A 24,811-nucleotide genomic window follows, 5' to 3' on the forward strand; every position below is an offset into this window, starting at 1 on the left:
ATGTTGCAGATCGGGCTGTGGGTGGTGGCGGCGCTGGTGACGGTGCTGAAGATGGGCGCCATGGAGGAGGGCAAGGGCCGCGGCAGCTGCTGGTCGTGGCGGCCGCAGGACGAGGACGGCGAGCGCGTCGCCACGCCCATGCTGGTCGCCGTCCTGGGCGGCCCGCTCGCCGTCGTCTACCCCTGCTGCCTCACCGTGCGCGCACGCCTCGAGGTGCGTCACACCCTGCGCGCTGCGAATCTACGAGTCCGCCCCTCAGTAGCCTGTCGCCTGCCGACTAGAGATGGGTAGTTCGCGAACGAATGGGCGCAAAGGAACGGTTCACCAAGACGAACGAAAGGACCGAGGAACGAATTCCAAGGAACGATCGGTTCATAGTTCACTTCGGTCGCGGCGGTCTACTTACAGTTCCCGGGAACGAGGAACGATCGGCCGCCTCTCCTGGACCCCCCACCTCCGGACAATCCGAGCCGAGGCACGCTCACGGCTCCGTCTCCTCGAGCTCCTTTCTGGCCCTACGTGGGGTCTGGACCCCTCCACCGTCCTCCACACCTATAAATCCCTCATCCGCCCTATCCTCTGCTATGCCCATCCGCAGGATACGGATCCTATACACCTCCCATAAATTCGATCCCCCTCGCCCACTTGTCGCCCACGTCCTCTCCCACCCCCGTCCGCTGCTGCGCCTGTATTCCCACGTCCCACCTGCTCTCCATCCCTCCACCCTCCTTACCCTCTCCCAAGGTGGCTTCCGCCAGCTCCCCCTCCCTGATGATGCCCTCCTCCCCTCCATCTACCCCTCCTACCAACTTTTATCCTCCCTCCCTCTTCATGTGTTTGTTCCTATGGGCACCCTCTCTCCCTTCTTTCCCCCTTCCCTCCCTCCTCCCTTTCTCCCCTCCTCCCCCGGGCTTCCCCTACCCCTGTACCTCCATTCCTCCTACCATATCCTCTGCCATTGGCATATTTGTTCTCCCCTCTCCCCCCCTCCACCCCCTTCCTCCCCCCTCGGCAGGTCCCCGGACTCGCACACGCTAAGTGGACATTCGCGCGCTGGAGATCGTCGCCATCAGTTTCTCGTGTGTGTGCCACCATGATTGTGTTTAGTGTTCTTCGCCGTCACGCTCCTTCGTTCACCTGTGCCGTCGAAGTCGTCAGTGATTGTGTGCCGTGCCGACAGTTTTTAGTGTTTTTTCTCGTCGAATGTGAACGGCTTCGTGCTATTTGTTTCTGTGTCTACGGTTTTTTGCCCACCGCTTTGTATCGTATCTTCTGTGTCTCCTTTGTATTTTCATTGTCCAACTTGAGGCTGAAGAGCAGCGTAATATGCTGCTACCAGCCCACCTTCTGTAAGGTGTTTAAATAACAATAAAGGGAAAAAAAACGATCGGTTCATAGTTCACTTCGGTCTCGGCGGTCTACTTATAGTTCCCGGGAACGAGGAACGATCGGTTCATAGTTCACTTCGGTCGCGGCGGTCTACTTACAGTTCACTGGAACGAGGAACTATCGGTTCATAGTTCACTAGTTCACTTCGGTCGCGGCGGTCACTTCGGCAGTTCTCGTTCCAGCCTCGGTCGCGTGCTCGTCTCAGTCTCGGTCTCCCTAGGCCGCACTCGTCGTTCTTCACGTGACCACCTGTCTCAGTTCCGCTGCCGACGGCTCCTAGTTAGTTCAGCATCCGGTTGTTCGTTTCATTCACTGCGCTCGCCTATTTTACATATGTTCCAAACTGTTCTTGCACTTGGTTCTGGCTATTTAGCGTCCACGACCGGTAATCGAAAAGTATTTTATACTTACGTAAATTACATAAAAATTACTTTGTATGTAATAGGTACGTCTTTTCAGGTAAAAAAAGGGCATATCAGCTCACTTCATTATATCGACGAACAGCAGAAGACATACTTATAACAAGGCAAGTTTTTTTTCTGTTATTCATATATTTTTTGTTTCATCGACTTGATTTAGCAGCTAACTTTCAATAATTTGCTTAATTTTTAGTGTAAGAAAATTCATATAAAACTATTTTCGTGTATCAGAACATTACATTTAGGAAGGCTCTAATTATTTTTAAGTTTGGTTGTTTCCAATTTGCATTACCTGCTAGTTTGCTTTCTTTGAAAAAAAAAAAGTGGGTTGTGGGTCATTTTGGCTCAGTAGGAAAAGCGGTGCCTATCCATTTGAAAAGACATAGATTGCCTTAAAATCGTATTTACTTATTATCTCAAAAACATTTGTTGAGAAGGAGCTTTCAAACCAAAAACTTTACTACTGCGAACTTAATTATTATTATTATTTCTGCATTAATTTTAATAATGCAACATAAAAAGCTAATTTTTAATAAGCGTGTGACGCAAATATGACAAAACCACATTTTATTTTATGCTTCCATAAAGTCTCTACTTCGCCTACGAACTCAGAGACAACGTGAAGTATATATAGGGTGTAAACGATTATTGTTTACAACGTAGCATAGCTATGTAGTGGAAGTCGAAACGAAGAATTTTATACAAGACACTTGTGGTCTATTAAGTTGGGAAACAGCCACCAACAGGTTTACAAGACTATATGAGCTATAGCCAATGCGCGTCGCGTGAGATTTTCATATTCTCTTCTCCAGCTCTCTACACATCGTCATCGATTGTTTCGCAATTGTTGCTTGCATTAGCTTGTTATTTCTTCACTGCCTAATTATTACATGTTTGTCTCTTTGTTGTATCTGCTCGTAACGGGCAACACATCGTCCGTAATTCGCGAGCAGTCTGTACTCGGGGCCGGTTTTCCGTGCGCCACCCTACATATATCAGCCACACAAGGCTACAGGTGGCTAAACGAGAGGTTCTGCAGAATCACAAAAATTACTTCTAAAAGTGTGTAAGAATTCTGTAATGAATAAAAACTCTATACTCCAGGGGGGAGGCAAGTGCCCCCTCTTGGTGCCCTCCATCCTTCAGTCACTTACACTACTAGTTTTCAGTTTTTCATAAGAACAATATACCAAGCACAAATGAACGGTGAACGAGTAAAAATGAATGGTTCCCAAAAAAGAATGATCAGCTGCAGATGTAATCCAAATCTGAGTGACACTAGCAATCATCTTAAAGTATGAAACTGAAATTTGTACATAGTAGGATACCAGTATTTTCCATCTCCTTTCGAATGCGTTAAAGATGAATTTAATTAGATTGATGATGTTACAGAATACGTGCAATGATCAAATAAAGGCATAAAATATCCAGTTACCGGTTTACAGCAGACTGACAGACACAAAAGTTAAAACTTACATTAGCTTTCAAATTCCAGGGTCTAATTACCTAGAAAAGTGAAGCAGGGTGATTAAGGAGGGCTGAGAAAATGTAACAGAAGAATGGCCAATATGTGATAAGAGCTCTTTCAACTTCAGATTGAAAAAATAAATATCGCCTATTAGCTGAGGTCACCTTTTGTCTCTCTCTGCTTCTCTTGCCCTGTCCGTGTTGCTAGTCTTTCCTAGATATTTTCTAGGTGGAGTCTGGTAAGAGGAGGGCGCTATGGGATGTATGTCCCCTCGTTGCACTCTGCTCTCTCGGGGGCTTACGAGTGCTACCTAGATGGGGCACCTTGCCTTCCTTTCTTCCTCTGTCTCCCTTTCTTCTTTTTGACCTTTATCTCGTTCTCGTTGTCCTTTCGTAGATCTTCGAGTTTTCTTCCTCTTGTTTTGCGCTGTAGGCTATCTCTGATCTACAGTCATGTAGAACTGACTGTTGACTGTTCGAGGAAAAAGGGACTGATGGGGACTTAGTAGTTTGGTCCCTTTAATCATCCAACCAATCAACCGACCAGAATCTCAAGTAGAATGATTTAGGGAAGTTTGGAAATCAGTCAGAAAAAGATGAGTCACTCTGCAAGGTGATGTTTTCATTGACAGAACCCAGTATATTGGCCTGGATGGCTGGTATTCATTAGAGGCAAAGTTAATACCAGGACTACCCCAAGGAGGCTTGATAGACTCACGCCTGTCCTTTGATTAGGTTGGGCAGCAATCTGAAACTGTTTGCTGTCACACTGTTGTATATGGGAACATGTTGTCGTCGAATGCCTACAGGGGGACTCAAGTTCACTTGGAATGAATTTCTGTGTGGTACTTAGTTTAAATGTAGATAAATGTAAGTTCATGCTTGTGAGTAGAAGAAACATTCCTGTAATGTTCGAATACAGTGTTTACTGTATTCAACGTGAATTAATCATATCACTTAAATATTTGTGCATAACATTACGAAGTGATTTGAAATGTAACAAGCACATTATGCCAGGTGTAGGAAAGGCGAAGGACTGGCTGTAGCTTACTGGAAGAGTTCTGTGAAAGTGTGGTACGTCTATACTTGTGAGACCAATTCTTGAATACTGCTTGAGTGTGCAGAATTTCCATTACGTCAGATTAGAGGAAGACATCCGAGCAATTCAGATACATGCCTATCAATTCGAACAGTGTGATAGTCTTTTCAAAATGCTCCAAGAACTTGGATGTGATCCTAGGAGAGAAGATAATCTTTTCGTAAAACATTGTTGAGGAAGTTTAGAAAACCCACATTTGGTGTTACTGCTTCTAATGTTCCTCTCACATCAGAGCCGTCAGGACAAAATAAAGGAGATTAGAGCACTCACAGAGGCATATAAGCAGTCTTTTTCCTCACTGAATTTGCACATGCATCAATTAAGGGGAAGATTAGTATTAGTAGAAAATACCCTCCGCCATGCATTCTACAGTAGCTTACAGAGAAGTTGTAGTGTAGTGGTCTTCAGTCCGAATATTAGGTTGATGCTGCTCTCCTTGGCTTGATGCTAATCTCCACGCAGCTCTATCCTGTGCAATCCTAACATCTCCGAGTAACTATTGCAACCTACATACTTCGAACCTACGTACTGTACTCATCCCTAGTCTCCCTCTACAATTTATTTTCTATCTCCCCCCCCCCCCAACCCATACACACACACACACACACACACACATTTCCCTCCAATACAAAACTGATAATTCCTAGGTGCCTGACGTTGAGTCCTATCAACCGATTCCTTCTTTTAGTCAAGTTCCGCCACAAATTTGTTCTCATCCCAATTCTACTCAGTACCTATTCGCTAGCTAAGCGATCTACTCATCTAATCTTCAGCATTCTTCTATAGTACCACATTTCAAAAGGTTCTTTTCTCTTCTTTCCTGAAATGTCTACGTCCATGCTTCATTTCCATACAAAGCTACACTCCAGACAAATACCTTCAGAAGATACTTCCTAATACTTAAATCTATACTCGATTTTAACAAATTTCTCATGTTCAGAAACGCTTTTGTTGCGATTGCTAGTCTGTGTTTTGTATCCCTTCTACTTCAACCATCATCAGTCATTTTATTGCTCAAATAACAAAACTCATCCACTACTTTAAATGCCTCGTTTCCTAATCTAATTCCCTCACCATCAACTGATTGGATTAGACTATGTTCCACTATCCTTGTTTTGCTTTTATTGATGATCTACACCTGCAGACAAACTTCGTAAGCCACCGTACAGTGCGAGAGGGACGCTACCCCTGCACCACTACTAGACATTTCCTTTCCTATTTCGCTAACAGAGCGAAACAAAAACAACTATCTATATGCCTCCGTATGAGCCCTAATTTCTTGTATCTTATCTCCATGGTCCTTACGCAAAAAGTATCTTGGCCGCAGTAAAATCAATCAGCAGTCGGCTTCAAATGCAGTTTCTCTAAATTTTCTCAATAGTGTTCCTCGAAAAGAGCGTCTCCTTCCCTACAGGGATTCCCATTTGTGTTCCCAAATCAACTCCATAATACTTGTATGTTGTTCGAATCTACAGGCAACAATTCTAGCAGCCCACCTCTGAATTGCTTCGACGACTACCTTTAATTTGCCCTGGTTCAGAGCCCAAATACTCGAGCAGTACTCAAGGACAGGTCGCACGAGCATCCTATGTGCAGTCTCCTATACAGATGAACTACACTTTCCCAAAACTCTCCCAATAAACCGAAGTCGACCATTCTCCTTCCTTACCACGGTCCTCACATGCTCGTTCCATTTCATATCCCATTGCAATGTTACGCCCAGATATTTAAACAACATGACTCTGTCAAGCAGGACACTATTACACTACTGGCCATTAAAATTGCTACACCACGAAGATGACGTGCTCCAAATGCGAAATTTAACCGACAGGAAGAAGATACTGTGATATGCAAATGATAAGCTTTTCAGAGCATTCACACAAGATTGGCGCTGGTGGCGACACTTACAGCGTGCTGACATAAGGGTTTCCAACCGATTTATCATACACAAACAGCAGTTGACCGGCGGTGCCTGGTGAAACGTTCTTGTGATGTCTCGTGTAAGGAGGACAAATGCGTACCATCACGTTTCCGACTTTGATAAAGGTCGGATTGTAGCCTATCGCGATTGCGGTTTATCGTATAGCGACATTGCTGCTCGCGTTGGTCGAGATCCAATGACTGTTAGCAGAATATGGAATCGGTGGCTTCAGGAGTGTAATACGGAACGCCGTGCTGGATCCCAACTGCCCCGTATCACTAGCAGTCGAGATGACAGGCATCTTATCCGCATATCTGTAACGGATCGTGCAGCCACGTCTCGATCCCTGAGTCAACAGATGGGGACGTTTGCAAGACAACTATCTGTACGAACACTTCCACGACGTTTCCAACAGCATGGATTATCAGCCCGGAGATCATGGCTGCGATTACCCTTTACGCTGCATCACGGACAGGAGCGCCTGCGATGGTGTACTCAACGACGAACCTAGGTGCACGAATGGCAAAACGTCATTTTTTCGGATGAATCCAGGTTCTGTTTACAGCATCATGATGGTCGCATCCGTGTTTGGCGACATCGCGGTGAACGCACATTGGAAGCGTGTACTCGTCATCGCCGTACTGGCGTATCAGTTGGTGTGATGGTATAGGGTGCCATTGGTTACACGTCTCGGTCACCTCTTGTTTGCATTGACGGCACTTTGAACAGTCGACGTTACATTTCAGATGTGTTACGACCCGTGGCTCTACCCGTCATTCGATACCTGCGAAACCCTACATTTCAGCAGGATAATGCACGACCGCATGTTGCAGGTCCTGTACGGGCCTTTCTGGATACAGAAATGTTCGACTGCTGCCCTGGCCAGCACATTCTCCAGATCTCTCACCAATTGAAAACGTCTGGTCAATGATGGCCGAGCAACTGGCTCGTCACAATACACCAGTCACTACTCTTGATGAACTGTGGTATCGTGTTGAAGCTGCATGTTCAGCTGTACCTGTACACGCCATCCAAGCTCTGTTTGACTCAATGCCCTGGCGTATCAAGGCCGTTATTACGGCCTGAGGTGGTTGTTCAGAGTACTGATTTCTCAGGATCTATGCAGCCAAATTGCGTGAAAATGTAATCACATGTCAGTTCTAGTATAATATATTTGTCCAATGAATACCCGTTTAGCATCTGCATTTCTTCGTGGTGTAGCTATTAAATTTAATGGCCAGTAATGTAATACTGCATGCTCCTTTGAAGAGACTGTTCATTCCGTTCAATTGCACTTCCAAGTCCTTTGCTGTATCTGACAGAATTACAATATCATGCGTAAACCTCAAAGTTCTTTTTTTTTCTTTTACTGCTTGCTTAGTGTACAGATTGAATAACATTAGGGATACGCTACAACCCTGTCTCACTCCCTTATGAACCACCGCTTCTATTTCATGCCCTTCTTATAACTGGCATCTGGTTTCTCCAAAAATTGTAAATAGCCATCCCTCCCTTTGTTTTACCTCTGTAAGAGAAGTCGCAGGGTCAGTATTGCCTTACACATTTCTACAGAATTCAAACTGATCTTCCCTGAGGCCGACCTCTACTAGTTTTTCATTCTTCTGTAAAGAGTTCGTCTTAGTATTTTGCAACTATGACTTAATAAACTGATAGTTCGGTAAGATTCACACCTGTCAGCGTCTGCTTGCTTCGTAATTGAAATTATTACATTATTCTTTAAGTATGAGGGTATTTCTTCCGTCTCATGTACCTCTCAAATCCGTCTCGATAGCTGAGTGGTCAGCGCTGCTGAATGCTGTGCTAAGAGGCACGGGTTCGATTCCCGGCTGCGTCGGAGATTTTCTGCCCTCAGGGACTGGGTGTTGTGTTGCTGTGTTCATCATCATTTAATCCTCGTCGATGAGCAAGTCACCGAAGTGGCGTCAACTAAGAAGACTTGCACCAGGCGACCGGTCTACCCGACGGGAGGCCCTAGCCACACCAACAGGAGTAGCTATGTGATGGGTGGCTCCCATCAGGATGTCAGACGTTCTGAGAAAATGTCGCCTACTCCAGAGCCCTTGTTTCGACTTAAGTATTTCAATGCTTTGTCAAGCTCTTCTCACAGTATCTTATCTCCCATCTCCCTTCACCTACGTTCGCTTCTATAACATTGCCTTTAGGTTCATCTCAGTCATATGGCTCCTCGATACACTCTTCCACCTTTCAGCTTTCCTTCTTTGCCTAGTATTGATTTTCCAGCCTGCTTCTGTTTTCTCCAAAGGCCTCTTCAATTTTCCTGTACGCGGTATCCGTCTTTGCCCTAGTGAGATATGCATCTAAATCCCTACATTTGTACTCTAGCCATTCCTGCTTAACCATTTTGCACTTCCTGTCAGTCTCAAATTTTAGACGTTTGTATCCGATCTCGATTGCTTCATTTTTATATTTTCTCCTTTCATCAATTAAATTCAGAATCTCTTGTGATATCCAAGAATTTCTACGGGGTATTGTCCTTGTACCTATTTGATCTTTTACTGGCTTCGTTGTCTCCGAAAGCTACCCATTCATCCTATATTGATTCATTTTCCCAGTTTCAGTCAATCGTTGCCTCATACTGCTTCTCAAACTCTCAACAATGTCTGGTTCTTTCACATTATCCAGGTCCTGTTTCCTTAATTTCCTACATTTTTGTAGTTTCTTCTGTTTTAGTCTGTAGTTTATAACCAATAAAATGTGGTCAGAGTCCACATCTGCCCCTGGCAACGTCTTATAGTTTATCTTCTGGATCCGAAATCTCTGTCTTACCATTTTATAATCAATCTGAAACCTTCCGGTGTCTCTAGATCTTTTCCGCGTGAACAACCTTCTTTCATGATTCTTAAAACGCTGAAGTGCAGTGTTACGTGCAATGTAATGCTACGCACAAGTGATTATTACTTTTAATTACTATCTTCGTCAAGCCGGCCGTGCTGGCCGAGCGGTTCTAGGCGCTTCAGTCTGTAACCACGCGACCGCTACGGTCGCAGGTTCGAATGCTGCCTCGGGCATGGATGTGTGCGTTGTCCTTGGGTTAGTTAGGTTTAAGTAGTTCTAAGTTCTAGGGGACTGATGACCACAGCTGTTAAGTCCCATAATGCTCAGAGCCATTTGAACCATCTTCGGCGCAGCTGACTTAAAATTTCTCCTTGTTTTTAAACAGAGTCATATGGGTTAGAATTTACTCTTTATGTTGCAGTAAAGTTAATTCATCTAGTCCCGTAAAAACTGGTGAACCCGGAGTAATCTCTGATGGTCACTGGTGTGAAATTCGACGGTCACCACGGCTTCGCATCGTGCCGCATCGCGCTAAGCACGAACATCCGCCTCAACCGCGTCGCGTATCTTCCGCGTCCCACTTCACCATAACTCCATAGTGTCAGACCCACCGCCAACTGTAGACTTGTCTAATTGCGCAAAAATTAATCACGTGACAGTAAAACCGCCACCTTTTTGGTAACAGAATGCCGTGCTGTGTTTTGCGCAACTAGAAAGTCAAATGATTCAAATGGCTCTGAGCACTATGGGACTTAACTGCTGCGGTCATTAGTCCCCCAGAACTTAGAACTACTTAAACCTAACTAACCTAAGGACATCACACACATCCATGCCCGAGGCAGGATTCGAACCTGCGACCGAACTAGAATGTCAGTTTGAACTGGCGCACATAACCGTAGACGACACGAAGTGCAGTTATGTAGTTGCTGCCCTCAATGACGATATGTCAACAGACGTGCAAGACATTCTGGCGTCACCAGCGAGTACTGATCGTTACATAACCATCAACAGCGCCCTATTACCCGGCTCTCACAGTCCGAGGCGAAAAGGTTGGAGAAGTACTCCGAACTGAAGAGGTAGACGATCGCATCTACTGCACCGATTGCTTATACAGGGTGTTACAAAAAGGTACGGCCAAACTTTCAGGAAACATTCCTCACACACAAAGAAAGAAAATATGTTATGTGGACATGTGTCCGGAAACGCTTACTTTCCATGTTAGGGCTCATTTTATTACTTCTCTTCAAATCACATTAATCAGGGAATGGAAACACACAACAACAGAATGTACCGGCGTGACTTCAAACACTTTGTTACAGGAAATGTTCAAAATTTCCTCCGTTAGCGAGGATACATGCATCCACCCTCCGTCGCATGGAATCCCTGATGCGCTGATGCAGCCCTGGAGAATGGCGTATTGTATCACAGCCGTCCACAATACGAGCACGAAGAGTCTCTACATTTGGTACCGGGGTTGCGTAGACAAGAGCTTTCAAATGCCCCCATAAATGAAAGTCAAGAGGGTTGAGGTCAGGAGAAGGTGGAGGCCATGGAATTGGTCCGCCTCTACCAATCCATCGGTCACCGAATCTGTTGTTGAGAAGCGTACGAACACTTCGACTGAAATGTGCAGGAGCTCCATCGTGCATGAACCACATGTTGTGTCGTACTTGTAAAGGCACATGTTCTAGCAGCACAGGTAGAGTATCCCGTATGAAATCATGATAACGTGCTCCATTGAGCGTAGGTGGAAGAGCATGGGGCCCAATCAAGACATCACCAACAATGCCTGCCCAAACGTTCACAGAAAATCTGTGCTGATGACGTGATTACACAATTGCGTTCGGATTCTCGTCAGCCCACACATGTTGATTGTGAAAATTTACAATTTGATCACGTTGGAATGAAGCCTCATCCGTAAAGAGAACATTTGCACTGAAATGAGGATTGACAGATTGTTGGATGAACCATTCGCAGAAGTGTACCCTTGGAGGCCAATCAGCTGCTGATAGTGCCTGCACACGCTGTACATGGTACGGAAACAACTGGTTCCCCTGTAGCACTCTCCATACAGTGACGTGGTCAACGTTACCTTGTACAGCAGCAACTTCTCTGACGCTGACATTAGGGTTATCGTCAACTGCACGAAGAATTGCCACGTCCGTTGCAGGTGTCCTCGTCGTTCTAGGTCTTCCCCAGTCGCGAGTCGTAGGCTGGAATGTTCCGTGCTCCCTAAGACGCCGATCAATTGCTTCGAACGTCTTCCTGTCGGGACACCTTCGTTCTGGAAATCTGTCTCGATACAAACGTACCGCGCCACGGCTATTGCCCCGTGCTAATCAATACATCAAATGGGCATCTGCCAACTCCGCATTTGTAAACATTGCACTGACTGCAAAACCACGTTCGTGATGAACACTAACATGTTGATGATACGTACTGATGTGCTTGATGTTAGTACTGTAGAGCAATGAGTCGCATGTCAACACAAGCACCGAAGTCAACATTACCTTCCTTCAATTGGGCCAATTGGCGGTGAATCGAGGAAGTACAGTACATACTGACGAAACTAAAATGAGCTCTAACATGGAAATTAAGTGTTGCCAGACACATGTCCACATAACATCTTTTCTTTATTTGTGTGTGAGGAATGTTTCCTGAAAGTTTGGCCGTACCTTTTTGTAACACCCTGTATTAGTGAGTAACGCAGTCAGGAGCGACATTCTGAAGAAATTGGGTTATCGCGCCTGTTACCCGAAGTACAGAAGGTACGTACAGTGTGCAACCAGTGATCTAGATGTAATCGAGTAAACCGCGGATTGCATAGCAGAAATGTATCCGTCAACATGCTTCACAACAGTTTGCCCACAGCCTTAGGCAGATAACAACCTCTCCGAGCTACAAGTACAGGTTGCCGAGCTCACCGTGCAAGTTGCTGCATTATGCATCCGGACTACCAATCGCCAATCCCGTCACAATCACCCACTAGGAAAGCGCAGCCACTCCCCTTCATTAGCAAAAGTCTGCTGATACCACTGACGGTGTGGTTCCGACACGTGGTAAGAGTAGCCCGCTGTGCGAACGGGGAAACTCAGCAGGAAGTCAGTGATGACGGCCATTGGCTCTTCTGACAGCAGCCGTCGACTGTCTGAAAAGGAACTTGGCACAAAGTTACGGTTTTTGGTAGACACCGGTTCTGGCATGTGAGTCTATCCATCTGCCCATCTGCCGCGTTACAATTGCGATGATTGTCATCTTTTCGCCGCCAATGGATCTACGATCGCAGTGTATGCTCGTGTCACATTAGTGTCGACCTTACACTTCGGGACAAATTTGAATGGCAGTTTATCGTAACAGACGTGGCGTACCCTCTTCTCGGAGCGGATTATATGGACTCCGCCTGACCTCCATCACCTACACCTTGTTGACACTGCTACCAACCTAGCGAGCCAAGGGTGAGTGTGTTGTTTGGGAGACACAACAGTATGGATGATTACCGGCGATTCTCCTTTCATAGAGCTCCGCAGGCACTTCCCAGAGTCACGTGCCAGACTCCCACACTAGCACCTGTGCAGCACTCGATGTTCCATACTCTGACTACACGTGGACCACTACTCCATGCCAACCACACCGCTTGACATCCCAGAAACTGAAGATAGTGAAGCAGGAATTCTCGTTCATGCTCGCACAAGAAATCTTCTGCCTGTCGAGTAGTAGTTGGTCGTCTCCACCATATGTGGTCCCGAAGAAAAATAATGGATGGTGTCCACGTGACGACTATAGACGGCTCAATGCCACAACCCTTCCAGATCGAATTCTAGTACCACATATTGAAGATTTTCCGTTCAGTTTCCATGGTAAGAACATCTTTCCTACGTTAGACTTAGCTCGCGCATTCTACCAGATGACTGTGGCACCGGATGACGTTGCTAAGAGCGTCGTATGTTTGCATTTGTCCGAATCCCTTTCGGACTTTGAAATGCTGCCCAAACATTTCAGTGGTTCCCGAATGAAATCACACACGACTCAGACTATTGTTATGTGGTTATCGATGGCATCCTGGTCAAGGCAGAACACCTGTCAGACTTACACAGATCGTCACTCATCCACGTGTACGTGGCCTGCTCATTAGTCCATTAAAGAGCCTCTTCAGAGCAGCTGAAGTTCAGTTCCTGGGCTGTACGATCAATGTGCAAGGCATACGGCCACCACAAGAGAAAGCAGAAGCTCTGCTTAATTTTCTGCAGCCTACGACAGTTAAGTTGTAATTATGATGATTTCTTGGTATAACCAATTTTTACCATCGGTTTGTCCGCAATCATGCCCTACTAGCTGCACCACCGAATAATTTCTTGCATTGTTCGCCGAAGCCGAAGGAAAAACTTTAGTCCAATAATGAAGCCGAGCTGGCATTTACCAAGCTGAAGATTAAAATCGCGGAAGATACACTGTTAGCGCATCCAGTTCTGTAGGTGCATCTCGCCCTGATGGTCAACGTATCTGCCACTAAATCAGTGCTACACTGCAACACCAAATACGTAGACGAGCACTGGCAGCCCTTAGTCTTTTTCAGTAAAACGATATCGGTATCTCAACAGAATTGGTCCACCTATGAGAGCGAAATGTATGATGCTTATGCTGCTGGAAGGACAGCAGTTCACTCTCATCAAAGATCACAAGCCACTAATATACGCTTTCCTCAAGCGTCCGTAGAAAGCGTCACCACGTTAGCTGTGATATTTCGACTGTATAGGACAGTTCGTTACCAGTATTGTTCACACTGAAGAAGAACTGAATGTGCCAGCTGATGCTCTCTCCCGGCTCGAAGCGATCACTGATGCAGTTGATTTTGAAGCTTTCGCTGCAGTGCGACAATCAGATAGCGTGCTGCGAGATTTGTTGGTGCAACGATCAGACCTACAGCTTCGCCACATTACGTTGCCACCGTCAACTGTATTGTGACGTTGCCACTAACAAACTGCGACCGTTTGTGACTACTAACTTTCACAACTGACAGTTGCCTCTTTACACAACTTGTCGCACCCTACAGTACGAGCCAATACCAACATGACGAAGCGAGCTTTTGTCTGACCACACATGGACAAAGAGTGCAAGCGATGTGTGTGACAGTATGTGGCCTGTGGACAGAATAAAGTTTGCCGGCACTTTAGGTCGCCTCTTAGCGTGTTTCTTCCTCCGAATCATAGACATCTCTATCTAGACCTCGTTGGACCTCTTCCACCGCTGGGAGGATACACCTACTGCCTTACAGGCATTGATCGTTTTACATGCTGGCCCGAGGTATTCCCGATCGCTGACATTATCGCCGAAACTGTCACAACTGGACTCTGAAGGGGATGGATCGCCCATTTTGTTGTGCTGCTATGAATTACAACAGACCACGGCGACAATTTGAGTCGTACTATTTTGCAATGCCTGTGTTATTCCGAATTACGATCCAAAGTTCCTTCGGACACGCATGCATTTCCAAAGGAAGAGGCAGTGCGGCGACTAAAGCCGTTATGAAATAAATTAAATGTATTCGCTGCGCGAATGTAGACAACGGTATTCCTAAGCGACACAAATTTTGTATGTATATATTTCGGAAACATAGACAAAAAACGCACTGGAGATGACACAATTGTAGTCGAACATGTTCGGGGACTAAACAAAACAAAAAATTGTGCTTGCAAGAAGGCAGACCCTCTTTAATTCATTATTATTTTCTTCAAGCACTGGAACAGAGCTAACAATTCCATTAAGATAACTATTAAATAACTCGCGACATTTAGTGCACTGAAGCCTTTAGCCCATTTTAAATCTAATTTTCACCTCACCACTAAATTCACTTTTAGAAAGATTCTTTGATAGATTCAGTTCATAAATCTATATTACTATTACTCTTTCGCATTATTGCTATGGCTTACATGGTCATTTTTATTCGTATTTAAGTACTTCGTATATAAATGGTAAAATATACATAAAATATATAATATAAACAAACACACAAAAATTTTATAACTGAATATCTAGGTCTCTTAAGGACGTATTTAAGTACTTCGTATATAAATGGTAAAATATACTTAAAATATGTAATATAAACAAACACACACAAATTTTATAACTGAATATCTAGGTCTCTTAAGGAGTCCACAGATCTTGGTGTCACCAAATGCAGTTCATTTGATCCACCAGGAAATTTTAGTATCGGACACTTTTCGTCAGGTGCTGCATAGTTTGCACAGCAGCTGCACAGTAACATTCTGGGGCGTATCTGAAGTTCGAACCCCAGTCTATACAAACAGGCACAAAACCTCTATGTCCTGTGATTAGTAGAATCAGTAATAAGACGAGAATATGTTGCCAGACACTTTTGGACCCCCCCCCCCTTACAACTGCTCCTTCTCGTCTAATTGATGGTGCTGCAATACAACACAGGATAAAACTGGCACAGGATAAAACTGTCACTCACTCCCAGTAGCAAGTTGCCTATCTGACAGCTTCCAGGGACTACAAAAATGTGGTTTTCAGTGTTTCCTATAATTACTGAACGGATTTAAAAATTTAAAACTCTGTTATATGCTACCCATTATGTGGTATAGCCTTACGTTAAAGGTTTAATACAACAAGTCAAGTATTAAAGTTAGAAACTGTGTATATATCTCAACAAACTTAACATATAATTTCAAACCTTTTCAGAACTTTTCCTCGTTGGCACTCCCGCAAAATAATGAAAGGAAAAAAAGTTTATCGTCTACTACATTTACGTTGTTCGTGTGGTAAGACTTCTTTACTACCAACTCCATACGTGACACATTTTGTGGACAGTTTCCACCTGTAAAACCGAAGATATCTACAAAATCATATTTTGTAGGACAAACACTACCTTTACCATGTACATTTTCAACTTTTCTTGCGACTTAACTTTGAAGATGGCCGGACGATGCATTAGTGGAAGAAATTTTATTTGCGCGGCTGCATGACCGAAATTTAATAGTTTTGGTTTTGACTTTTTCATTAGTCTATGGATGAATAATCCGAAACTAATGAAACCAACTTAGTTAGGGTTTTGCGTCTTCAACCATAAAGATTTTACATGCTTAACGTCAAATATTTGACGCATTAACTCAGGGTTTGGGTTGTTTGGGGGAAGAGACCAAACTACGAGATCATCGGTCTCATCGGATTAGGGAAGGACGGGGAAGGAAGTCGGCCGTGCCCTTTCAAAGGAACCATCCCGGCATTTGCCTGGAGCGATTTAGGGAAATCACGGAAAACCTAAATCAGGATGGCCGGACGCGGAATTGAACCGTCGTCCTCCCGAATGCGAGTCCAGTGTGCTAACCACTGGGCCACCTCGCTCGGTGCATTAACTCACTCGTAAAGTAATCGGTTGTTTGAAGCTGTTGTCAAAATGGGACTTCGATTCTCTAAAGAGCTGACCGTGGGGCTAACTGGTCTCATCTAACAGGTCTTCATTTGTGATATCTATTGAAACACTTTATACCGTGAGTGGGAGCCTGCGCCGCTTCTTCGAGATCACTTTCCTCTTCTGCCTTTACCTGTAGTTTTTTTCAACCTTTTTCATCTTCTGTTTCAACAATGGTGACGCTGTTAGCTGCCATGATCGATTTCATTGTGATTTTATCCTCCCTGTGGCTTGTAGCAGGTGGCAATTTATTTTTTACTCCCCTGGTGTCTTCATTGTCCACTAGTCTTATGCATTTTATTTTCTTGTTGAACGACTGTTGGCTCTTGACAGCTGTTGTCGAAATCTGCTTTTGGTATGCGGCTACAGCCGCAAATCTAAAGGCCGCATTGCTCACTTCGTTCTTCATACTGTAACTACTTCTTCTAATAGTTCAACGTGTCCTTATAACACCGGAGCATCATTTTTGGAAAGGTGATCGCGTAAGCGTGGATTCTCTGTCTGTATCCCCTTAAGCCTGCCCTTATGTTTGTCTTGAAACAAAGCCCATTTGTGTGTCTTAACTAATTGGCTAACTTGTTTCGAAGTATCTCCTCTGAAATTTTTCCTTGTAAAAAGTCTGTGATGCCATCTGGAAAATCTTCAGGCGTACTGGGACCACCTTTAGAGGGTGAGTAGTCATTGTCCTTTGCCTCACCCTGTCGCTTGCCCTACGACACTTTCACACTGCTTTGTGTACGTAACATCTGCAGTATTACACTGCTGCGTTTGCTGCTGCTCCTGAGCCAACGGCGCTGATCTACATCTATGTCATTACTCAGCAGTTTACAACTAAGTGTTGGCAGTGGGTTCGTAGAACCACTTTCGGACTATTTCTCCACCATTCCACTCTCGAATAGTACTCCTAAATTTTTCCGTGCGAGCTCTGATTTCTCTTATTTTATTACTAAGGTCATTTCTCCCATGTGGGTGGAAGTCAACAAAATATTTTCGTATTCAGAATATAAACTTAGTGTTTAAAAATTAGTGAGAAGATCTCAGCACAAGGAAAAACGCCTTTGTTTTAATGATTGCCTCCCCTGCTCGCTTATCGTATCCGTGACACTCTCTACCCTGTTTCTCAATAATACAAAACGAGCTGCCCTTCTCTGAACTTTTTCAGTGCCCTCCGTCAGTCCTCTACCTCGTGAAGATACATAACCGCGCGGCAATACTCTTGAAGAGGATGGACATGTGTAGTATAGACAATCTCTTTGCTGGATTTGTTGCATCTTGTACGTGTTCTGTCTATAAAACGCAGTCTCAGCTTCGCCTTACCCATAACATTTTCTATATGATTATTCCAATTTAAGTTGCTATTAGCTGTGACCACTAATTATTTATGCTGACTGACAAAAAAAGGTGAGGGACCGAGAAGGGGAGGAGGAAACGAAAGGAAATTTCACGAGTTGAGGGAGAACGTTTCAACATTTGAGTGATTACAAAATCAAGTCAAATTGACAAAATACTTGGGAGCATGAGCCCTCTTATCAAAATGGCGTTGCACTCCCTCTGGCTTGGATACATGCACCGATTCGTTTGGGAACGGTATGATCTCCGGAGGCAAACTGGCCCACAGCTGTTGTAACTGGTCCTTGATATCTCGGATATTGACACTTGGACGGAGCTGATGCCCGAGCTGGTCTCACACAAGTTCTAATTGCTCTGAGCACTATGCGACTTAACTTCTGAGGTCAACAGTCGCCTAGAACTTAGAACTAATTAAACCTAACTAACCTAAGGAAATCACACACATCCATGCCCGAGGCAGGATTCGAACCTGCGACCGTAGCGGTCGCTCGGTTCCAGACTGTAGCGCCTAGAACCGCACGGCCACTCCGGCCGGCCTCACACAAGTTCTGCCGGAGACAGATTTGAATTGCAAAATGAATTGGAAACTATTTACACAACACTGTGTAATTAGTTTTCAACACGTTTTGATCTTCTGATGACTAGAGGGTAAACGGCAGCATCATTTGGAAACAATCTACTTCTACATCTACATCTACGTGATTACTCTGCTATTCACAATAAAGTGCCTGGCAGAGGGTTCAATGAACCACCTTCATGCTGTCTCTCTAGCGTTCCACTCTCGAACGGCACGCAGGAAAAACGAGCACTTAAATTTTTCTGTATGAGCCCTGATTTCTCTTATTTTATCGTGATGATCATTTCTCCCTATGTAGGTGGGAGGCAACAGAATGTTTTCGCAATCGGAGGAGAAAACTGGTGATTGAAATTTCATGAGAAGATCCCGTCGCAACGAAAAACGCCTTTGTTTTAATGATTGCCACTCCAATTCACGTATCATGCCTATGACACTATCTCCCCTATTTCGTGATAATACTAAACGAGCTGCCCTTCTTTGTACTTATTCGATGTCATCCGTCAATCCCACCTGATGCGGATCTCACACTGCACAGCAGTACTCCAGAATAGGGCGGACAAGCGTAGTGTGAGCAGTCTCTTTGGTTGACCTGTTGCACCTTCTAAGTCTTCTGCCAATGAATCGCAGTCTTTGGTTTGCATTACCCACAATATTATCTATGTGATCGTTCTAATTTAGGTTATTTCTAATTGTAATCCCTAAGTATTTAGTTGAATTTACAGACCTCAGATTTGTGTGACTTATCGTAGTACTCATGTAAATAACTTCGCACTTTTTTTTATTCAGGGTCAATTGCCACTTTTCGCACCAAACCGATATCTAAATCATTTTGCAATTCATTTTGGTGATCTGATGACTTTACAAGACGGTAAATGACAGCATCATCTGCAAACAATCTAAGACGGCTACTCAGATTGTCTCCTATGTCGTTAATATAGATCAGGAACAATAGAGGGCCTATAATACTTCCTTGGGGAACGCCGGATATTACTTCTGGTTTATTCGATGACTTTCCGTCTATTACTACGAACTGTGACCTTTCTGACAGGAAATCACGAATCCAGCCGCACAACTGAGGCGATACTCCGTAGGCACGCAGTTTGGTTAGAAAACGCTTGTGAGGAACGGTGTCGAAGGCCTTCTGGAAATCTAAAAATATGGAATCAATTTGACATCCCCTGTCGATAGGACATATTACTTAATGAGAGCTAGTTGTGTTTCAAAAGAACGATATTTTCTGAATCCGTGCTGACTATATGTCAATAAATCGTTTTCTTCGAGATACAATCTAAGACGACTCGTAAGTCTTTTATATAGAACTAGTTGCGCCCCCAGGTGTTAAATGCGGGTAAACAGTTATTTATAAAGAAATGTTAATGCCGAAACTCACTGTTCACATCTATGTGCCATCACAAAAGTTATCCACTTGCGGCCCAGCAAACCGCGCGAAGGGGGGCGGAGACTCAAATTTTAAGACGGTGAGAGACGCCAGCAGAATACATGTCGCTCATAACTCACTCGTTAACTTAAAGAAAAAAATTTTATATGACCGAGTAGTGAATTAAAAACTTTTGCCACGAAAGAGAGTAAATAATTTTACTATATCTGCAACATGCCTAGCACGGAAAAGATCATAATTGTCTTTGTGTAAATGGAGAGCCAGAAATCTACTGTATTACGTCTCTGTAAACAAGGTTCTGAGACTTCTTGTTCTCTGCACACATGTTAAGATTTCTGGCTCTCTACACACACGAGTAGCCAACGTAGAGCTGTCCATGCGAAAACCATGGCGTGTCCAGATGAATACCTCTCACTTTTAACGTTTGTCAAAAATGGTTCAAATGGCTCTAAGCACTATGCGACTTAACTTCTGAGGTCATCAGTCGCCTAGAACTTAGAACTAATTAAACCTAACTAACCTAAGGACATCACACACATCCATGCCCGAGGCAGGATTCGAACCTGTGACCGTAGCGGTCGCTCGATTCCAGACTGTAGCGCCTAGAACCGCACGGTCACTCTGGCCGGCTAACGTTGTCCTTGGCTTTTATTTATAGTGATCGAGAAGGCCAGTTTCAAAGGGAACTGCAAGCATTTGAACTGGAAACCCAAGTTTGTATGGATGGTAGAAATTCATGGTACCAATAAAGTCTCTCTTTTGGCTCCACTTGTCGTGACAATGGCCTGCAGGATGCGCCTTCTCAGCTCCATAACGTTTAAACTGGTGCCATTGTACAATCTTGGTGGATCCAGGTTATGTATCAGTATGACAGGAACACCCATGTTCAGCTCCAACTTCTGGGATGGCACAGCCGTCAGCTACAATGAGTTTAGAGACTCTGCACTTTATGTAGTTGCATCATCTCTGGTCATCACTGTATTCACTGACATGTAGGTTGTCACCTCACCAGATATTTGATGAATAATTTTTATTGATGATTCTTTGGCGCCAATATCTCTATGCAAAATTAAATGCGTTTATTTGATAGTTAACTTTCATGGATGCCTTTTTAGTAATATTACCCATCCCATGTGAACAGTTATCACGTTGACCATCCCACGGATACGGTGAGGTTTTTCTTTTTTTTAGGAATAAAAGGCAGTCTACGTGTTAATTCACAACATAAGCTAGATCCATTCCAAAGTTCATCCAAATCCGTCCAGATGCTTCACCGTAAAGGAGTAACAAACATACTAACTCGACTAAGAAAGAAAATAACCACTTTCTAATTGGGCGCAGCGCAAATTTCATAATATTTGTAGGTCCAAGAAAGTCATCTGTCCTCGTGTGCTGGCCGCGGTGGCCGTGCGGTTCTGGCGCTGCAGTCCGGAACCGCGGGACTGCTACGGTCGCAGGTTCGAATCCTGCCTCGGGCATGGGTGTGTGTGATGTCCTTAGGTTGGTTAGGTTTAAGTAGTTCTAAGTTCTAGGGGACTTATGACCTAAGATGTTGAGTCCCATAGTGCTCAGAGCCATTTTTGTCCTCGTGTGCGTGCCTGTCACCAGCAGATACGCTCGCATATCATAATGAGATCCAGTCTTACTAAAAACCTACCCTATCACACATGTAAAGGAGCAGCGTCTCTCTGTGGTACAGCATTTAAATGACATCGTCGTTGTAAGTCTTCAAGCGTCTCAGAAGCTACAATATAGCCTGACGCTCAGTGGCTAAAAGGCAACTGGCTTGTATGGAAGTACGGATTAAACACATTGAGGATGGTATAAGCATAGTATTCATTACGTTGAATCGTATTATGTAGGACATATTAAGCAATAAAGACAGTTTCACAAATGGGATACAGTTCAAAAGTCAAAGAGTAAATATCTTTTTGTATATATAATCTTTGTATATATAATATATAATATACATAATATATATATATAATCTTTGTATATATAATCTTTGTGTATATAATATCACATTTCGTGTTATATTCTTCAAATCAATTAATACACTACTGGCCATAAAATTACTACACCAAAAAGAAATGCAGATGATAAACGGGTATTCATTGGAAAAATATATTATACTAGAACTGACATGTGATTACATTTTCACGCAATTTGGCTGCATAGATCCTGAGAAATCAGTACTCTGAACAACCACCTCTGGCCGTAATAACGGCCTTGATACGCCAGGGCATTGAGTCAAACAGAGCTTGGATGGCGTGTACAGGTACAGCTGAACATGCAGCTTCAACACGATACCACAGTTCATCAAGAGTAGTGACTGGTGTATTGTGACGAGCCAGTTGCTCGGCCACCATTGACCAGACGTTTTCAATTGGTGAGAGATCTGGAGAATGTGCTGGCCAGGGCAGCAGTCGAACATTTTCTGTATCCAGAAAGGCCCGTACAGGACCTGCAACATGCGGTCGTGCATTATCCTGCTGAAATGTAGGGTTTCGCAGGTATCGAATGACGGGTAGAGCCACGGGTCGTAACACATCTGAAATGTAACGTCGACTGTTCAAAGTGCCGTCAATGCAAACAAGAGGTGACCGAGACGTGTAACCAATGGCACCCTATACCATCACGCCGGGTGACACGCCAGTATGGCGATGACGAATACATGCTTCCAATGTGCGTTCACCGCGATGTCGCCAAACACGGATGCGACCATCATGATGTTGTAAACAGAACCTGAATTCACCCGAAAACATGAGGTATTGCCATTCGTGCACCCAGGTTCGTCGTCGAGTACACCATCGCAGGCACTCCTGTCTGTGATGAAGCGTCAAGGGTAACCGCAGCCACGGTCTCCGAGCTGTAGTCCATGCTGCTGCAAACGTCGACGAACTGTTCGTGTAGATGGTTGTTGACTTGCAAACGTCCCCATCTGTTGAGTCAGGGATCGAGACGTGGCTGCACGATCCGTTACAGCCATGCGGATGGGATCCAGCACGGCGTTCCGTATTACCCTCCTGAAGCCACCGATTCCATATTCTGCTAAGAGTCATTGGATCTCGACCAACGCGAGCAGCAATGTCGCGATACGATAAACCGCAATCGCGATAGGCTATAAGTCGGAAACGTGATGGTACGCATTTCTCCTCCTTACGCGAGGCATCACAACAACCTTTCTCCAGGCAACGCCGGTCACCTGCTGTTTGTGTATGAGAAATCGGTTGGAAACTTTTCTCATGTCAGCACGTTGTAGGTGTCGCCACCGGCGCCAACCTTGTGTGAATGCTCTGAAAAGCTAATCATTTGCAATCACAGCATATTCTTCCTGTCGGTTAATTTTCGCGGCTGCAGCACGTCATCTTCGTGGTGTAGCAATTTTAATGGCCAGTAATGTATCATGTAGTGCAGTCTTTTAAAAGTAACCTACGTATGTGGCATAAGTGTACTCGTTACCACTTGTGTGTATACTTGGGCGGCGGCCGCAGGAGCAGCAGCAGTGGAGCGCGGCGGCGTCGCCGTCGTCGCCCGAGTCGCGGCCCCGGCCGCGGCCGCCGCTGTCGCCGTGGCCGCTGCGGCGGTGCGCCGAGCCGGAGCGCGTGCGGCGCACGGCGGCGGCGCTGATGGCGCTGTCGTCGGCGCTGCTGCTGTCGTGGCTGCCGCACGCGGCGCTGCGCCTGGCGCGGCCCGCGCTCGCCGCCTGGCCCTACGCGTCGCTGGCCTACGCGGCCACGCAGGCCGCCGCGGCGCGCTCCGCCTGCTACAACGCGCTGCTGCTGGCCTGGCTGGACGCGCGCCTCCGCGCCGAGATGGCCGTCGTGCTCGACACTCAGCCGCGCCACCAGCCCACCTGCTGCGGCGGCGGCCGCCCCGAGGAGCCGGACCGCCCGCACACCGACGCCGAAGACGCCGCCGACGCAGACCCCGACGCTGCCGACGACTACGACGTCGAGGGCGACGTCGCCGACGACTACGACGCCGACAGCCTGGACGACGAGATGGGCGCCGGCGGCTCCATCGCGCTGTGCCGGTTGGAGCACGGGCGCGAGCCGCCACCCCCCTTTTCTGTCGTCGACATCTACAGCCGGCCCACGGCCGTCTCCACGCTCTAAGCGGGCTGCTCCGACGCTACGGGCTCTGCTGGGGGCAGGCGCAGCCATTATAAGCTACCCACCAGAAGGAACCAGTTGACCGACCCCGTCCGCGTCTGTTTGGCCGGTGCAGAACTGTCGCACAGATTACGGGTCGCCAGCGTTACCGCACGCGTATCTGCAGTCTGGCAGACCCTGCTCGTCTGTGCCCGTAGCCGTTCGGCCGCCCTTCAACGGGCACGCGAACAGCCAGCTCTAATGAAGTCTCGCCCGATCCCTTGCACTGCATCTACTGATCGCGCACTCCGAGAGAACACTCGGTGCATTGCTCGATGGGAGTAGCAGAACGGACTGAGGCCAAAAGAATGATATTCAGTTTGGCGTCGTTACGAAAATTATGGCCCCTTTACACGATCGATCTTTCAGTCGACTACAGTGTGCTAAATGCGCGTCGGGTGATCGCCAGAGCGAGTTGTGCGGAGCGACGCTGGCAAGCCCACCTCCCACATAGACCGCCACGGGGTGAGGAGCCTGCGGGAGGAACAAGTCCCTCCTTCCTCCCGCAATTCTGGCACCTGAAGCCCCTGTAAACGATCAAACTTGTTTATCAGTTTAAATGATGGCTTTCGAATGGTTTGTCAAACAAGTGCACCGACGTACCGGCAACGTTTGTCAAATTTACTTTACTTTTGAAACAGCTGTCACACTGTTCTTTGACACTAGTGGCAAGGGCGTTCATAATACACCCTTTTAAATGGTATACTTGAAGGAAAAACACCTGCTCGCGCTATATTTTTCTCCTTTCCCTGAGCGCCCGGGGGAGTGGAGAAGGGGAGGGGATGGTTGC

At 45.6% G+C, this 24,811-nt stretch overlaps 1 protein-coding gene across 1 annotated transcript; it reads left to right on the plus strand.

The window, feature by feature from the left end:
- On the plus strand, window positions 1-23,985 carry LOC126133437 (uncharacterized). Its single transcript, XM_049915187.1, has 2 exons — window positions 1-213; window positions 23,362-23,985. Exons 1-2 carry the CDS (start codon window positions 1-3, stop codon window positions 23,983-23,985), a joined length of 837 nt encoding a protein of 278 aa, XP_049771144.1.
- Window positions 23,986-24,811: the final 826 nt, after the last annotated feature.

This window comes from Schistocerca cancellata, chromosome 1 (assembly GCF_023864275.1).
Source record: "Schistocerca cancellata isolate TAMUIC-IGC-003103 chromosome 1, iqSchCanc2.1, whole genome shotgun sequence".
Classification (NCBI taxonomy): Eukaryota; Metazoa; Arthropoda; class Insecta; order Orthoptera; family Acrididae; genus Schistocerca; species Schistocerca cancellata.

What these genes read in the sequence shown, in the direction of transcription:
- LOC126133437 (XM_049915187.1), top strand. Translation starts at nt 1, where the DNA reads ATGTTGCAGATCGGGCTGTGGGTGGTGGCGGCGCTGGTGACGGTGCTG. An exon ending in CCGTGCGCGCACGCCTCGAG is followed by an intron (nt 214 to 23,361) that starts GTGCGTCACACC and finishes CGGCGGCCGCAG; the next exon opens with GAGCAGCAGCAGTGGAGCGC.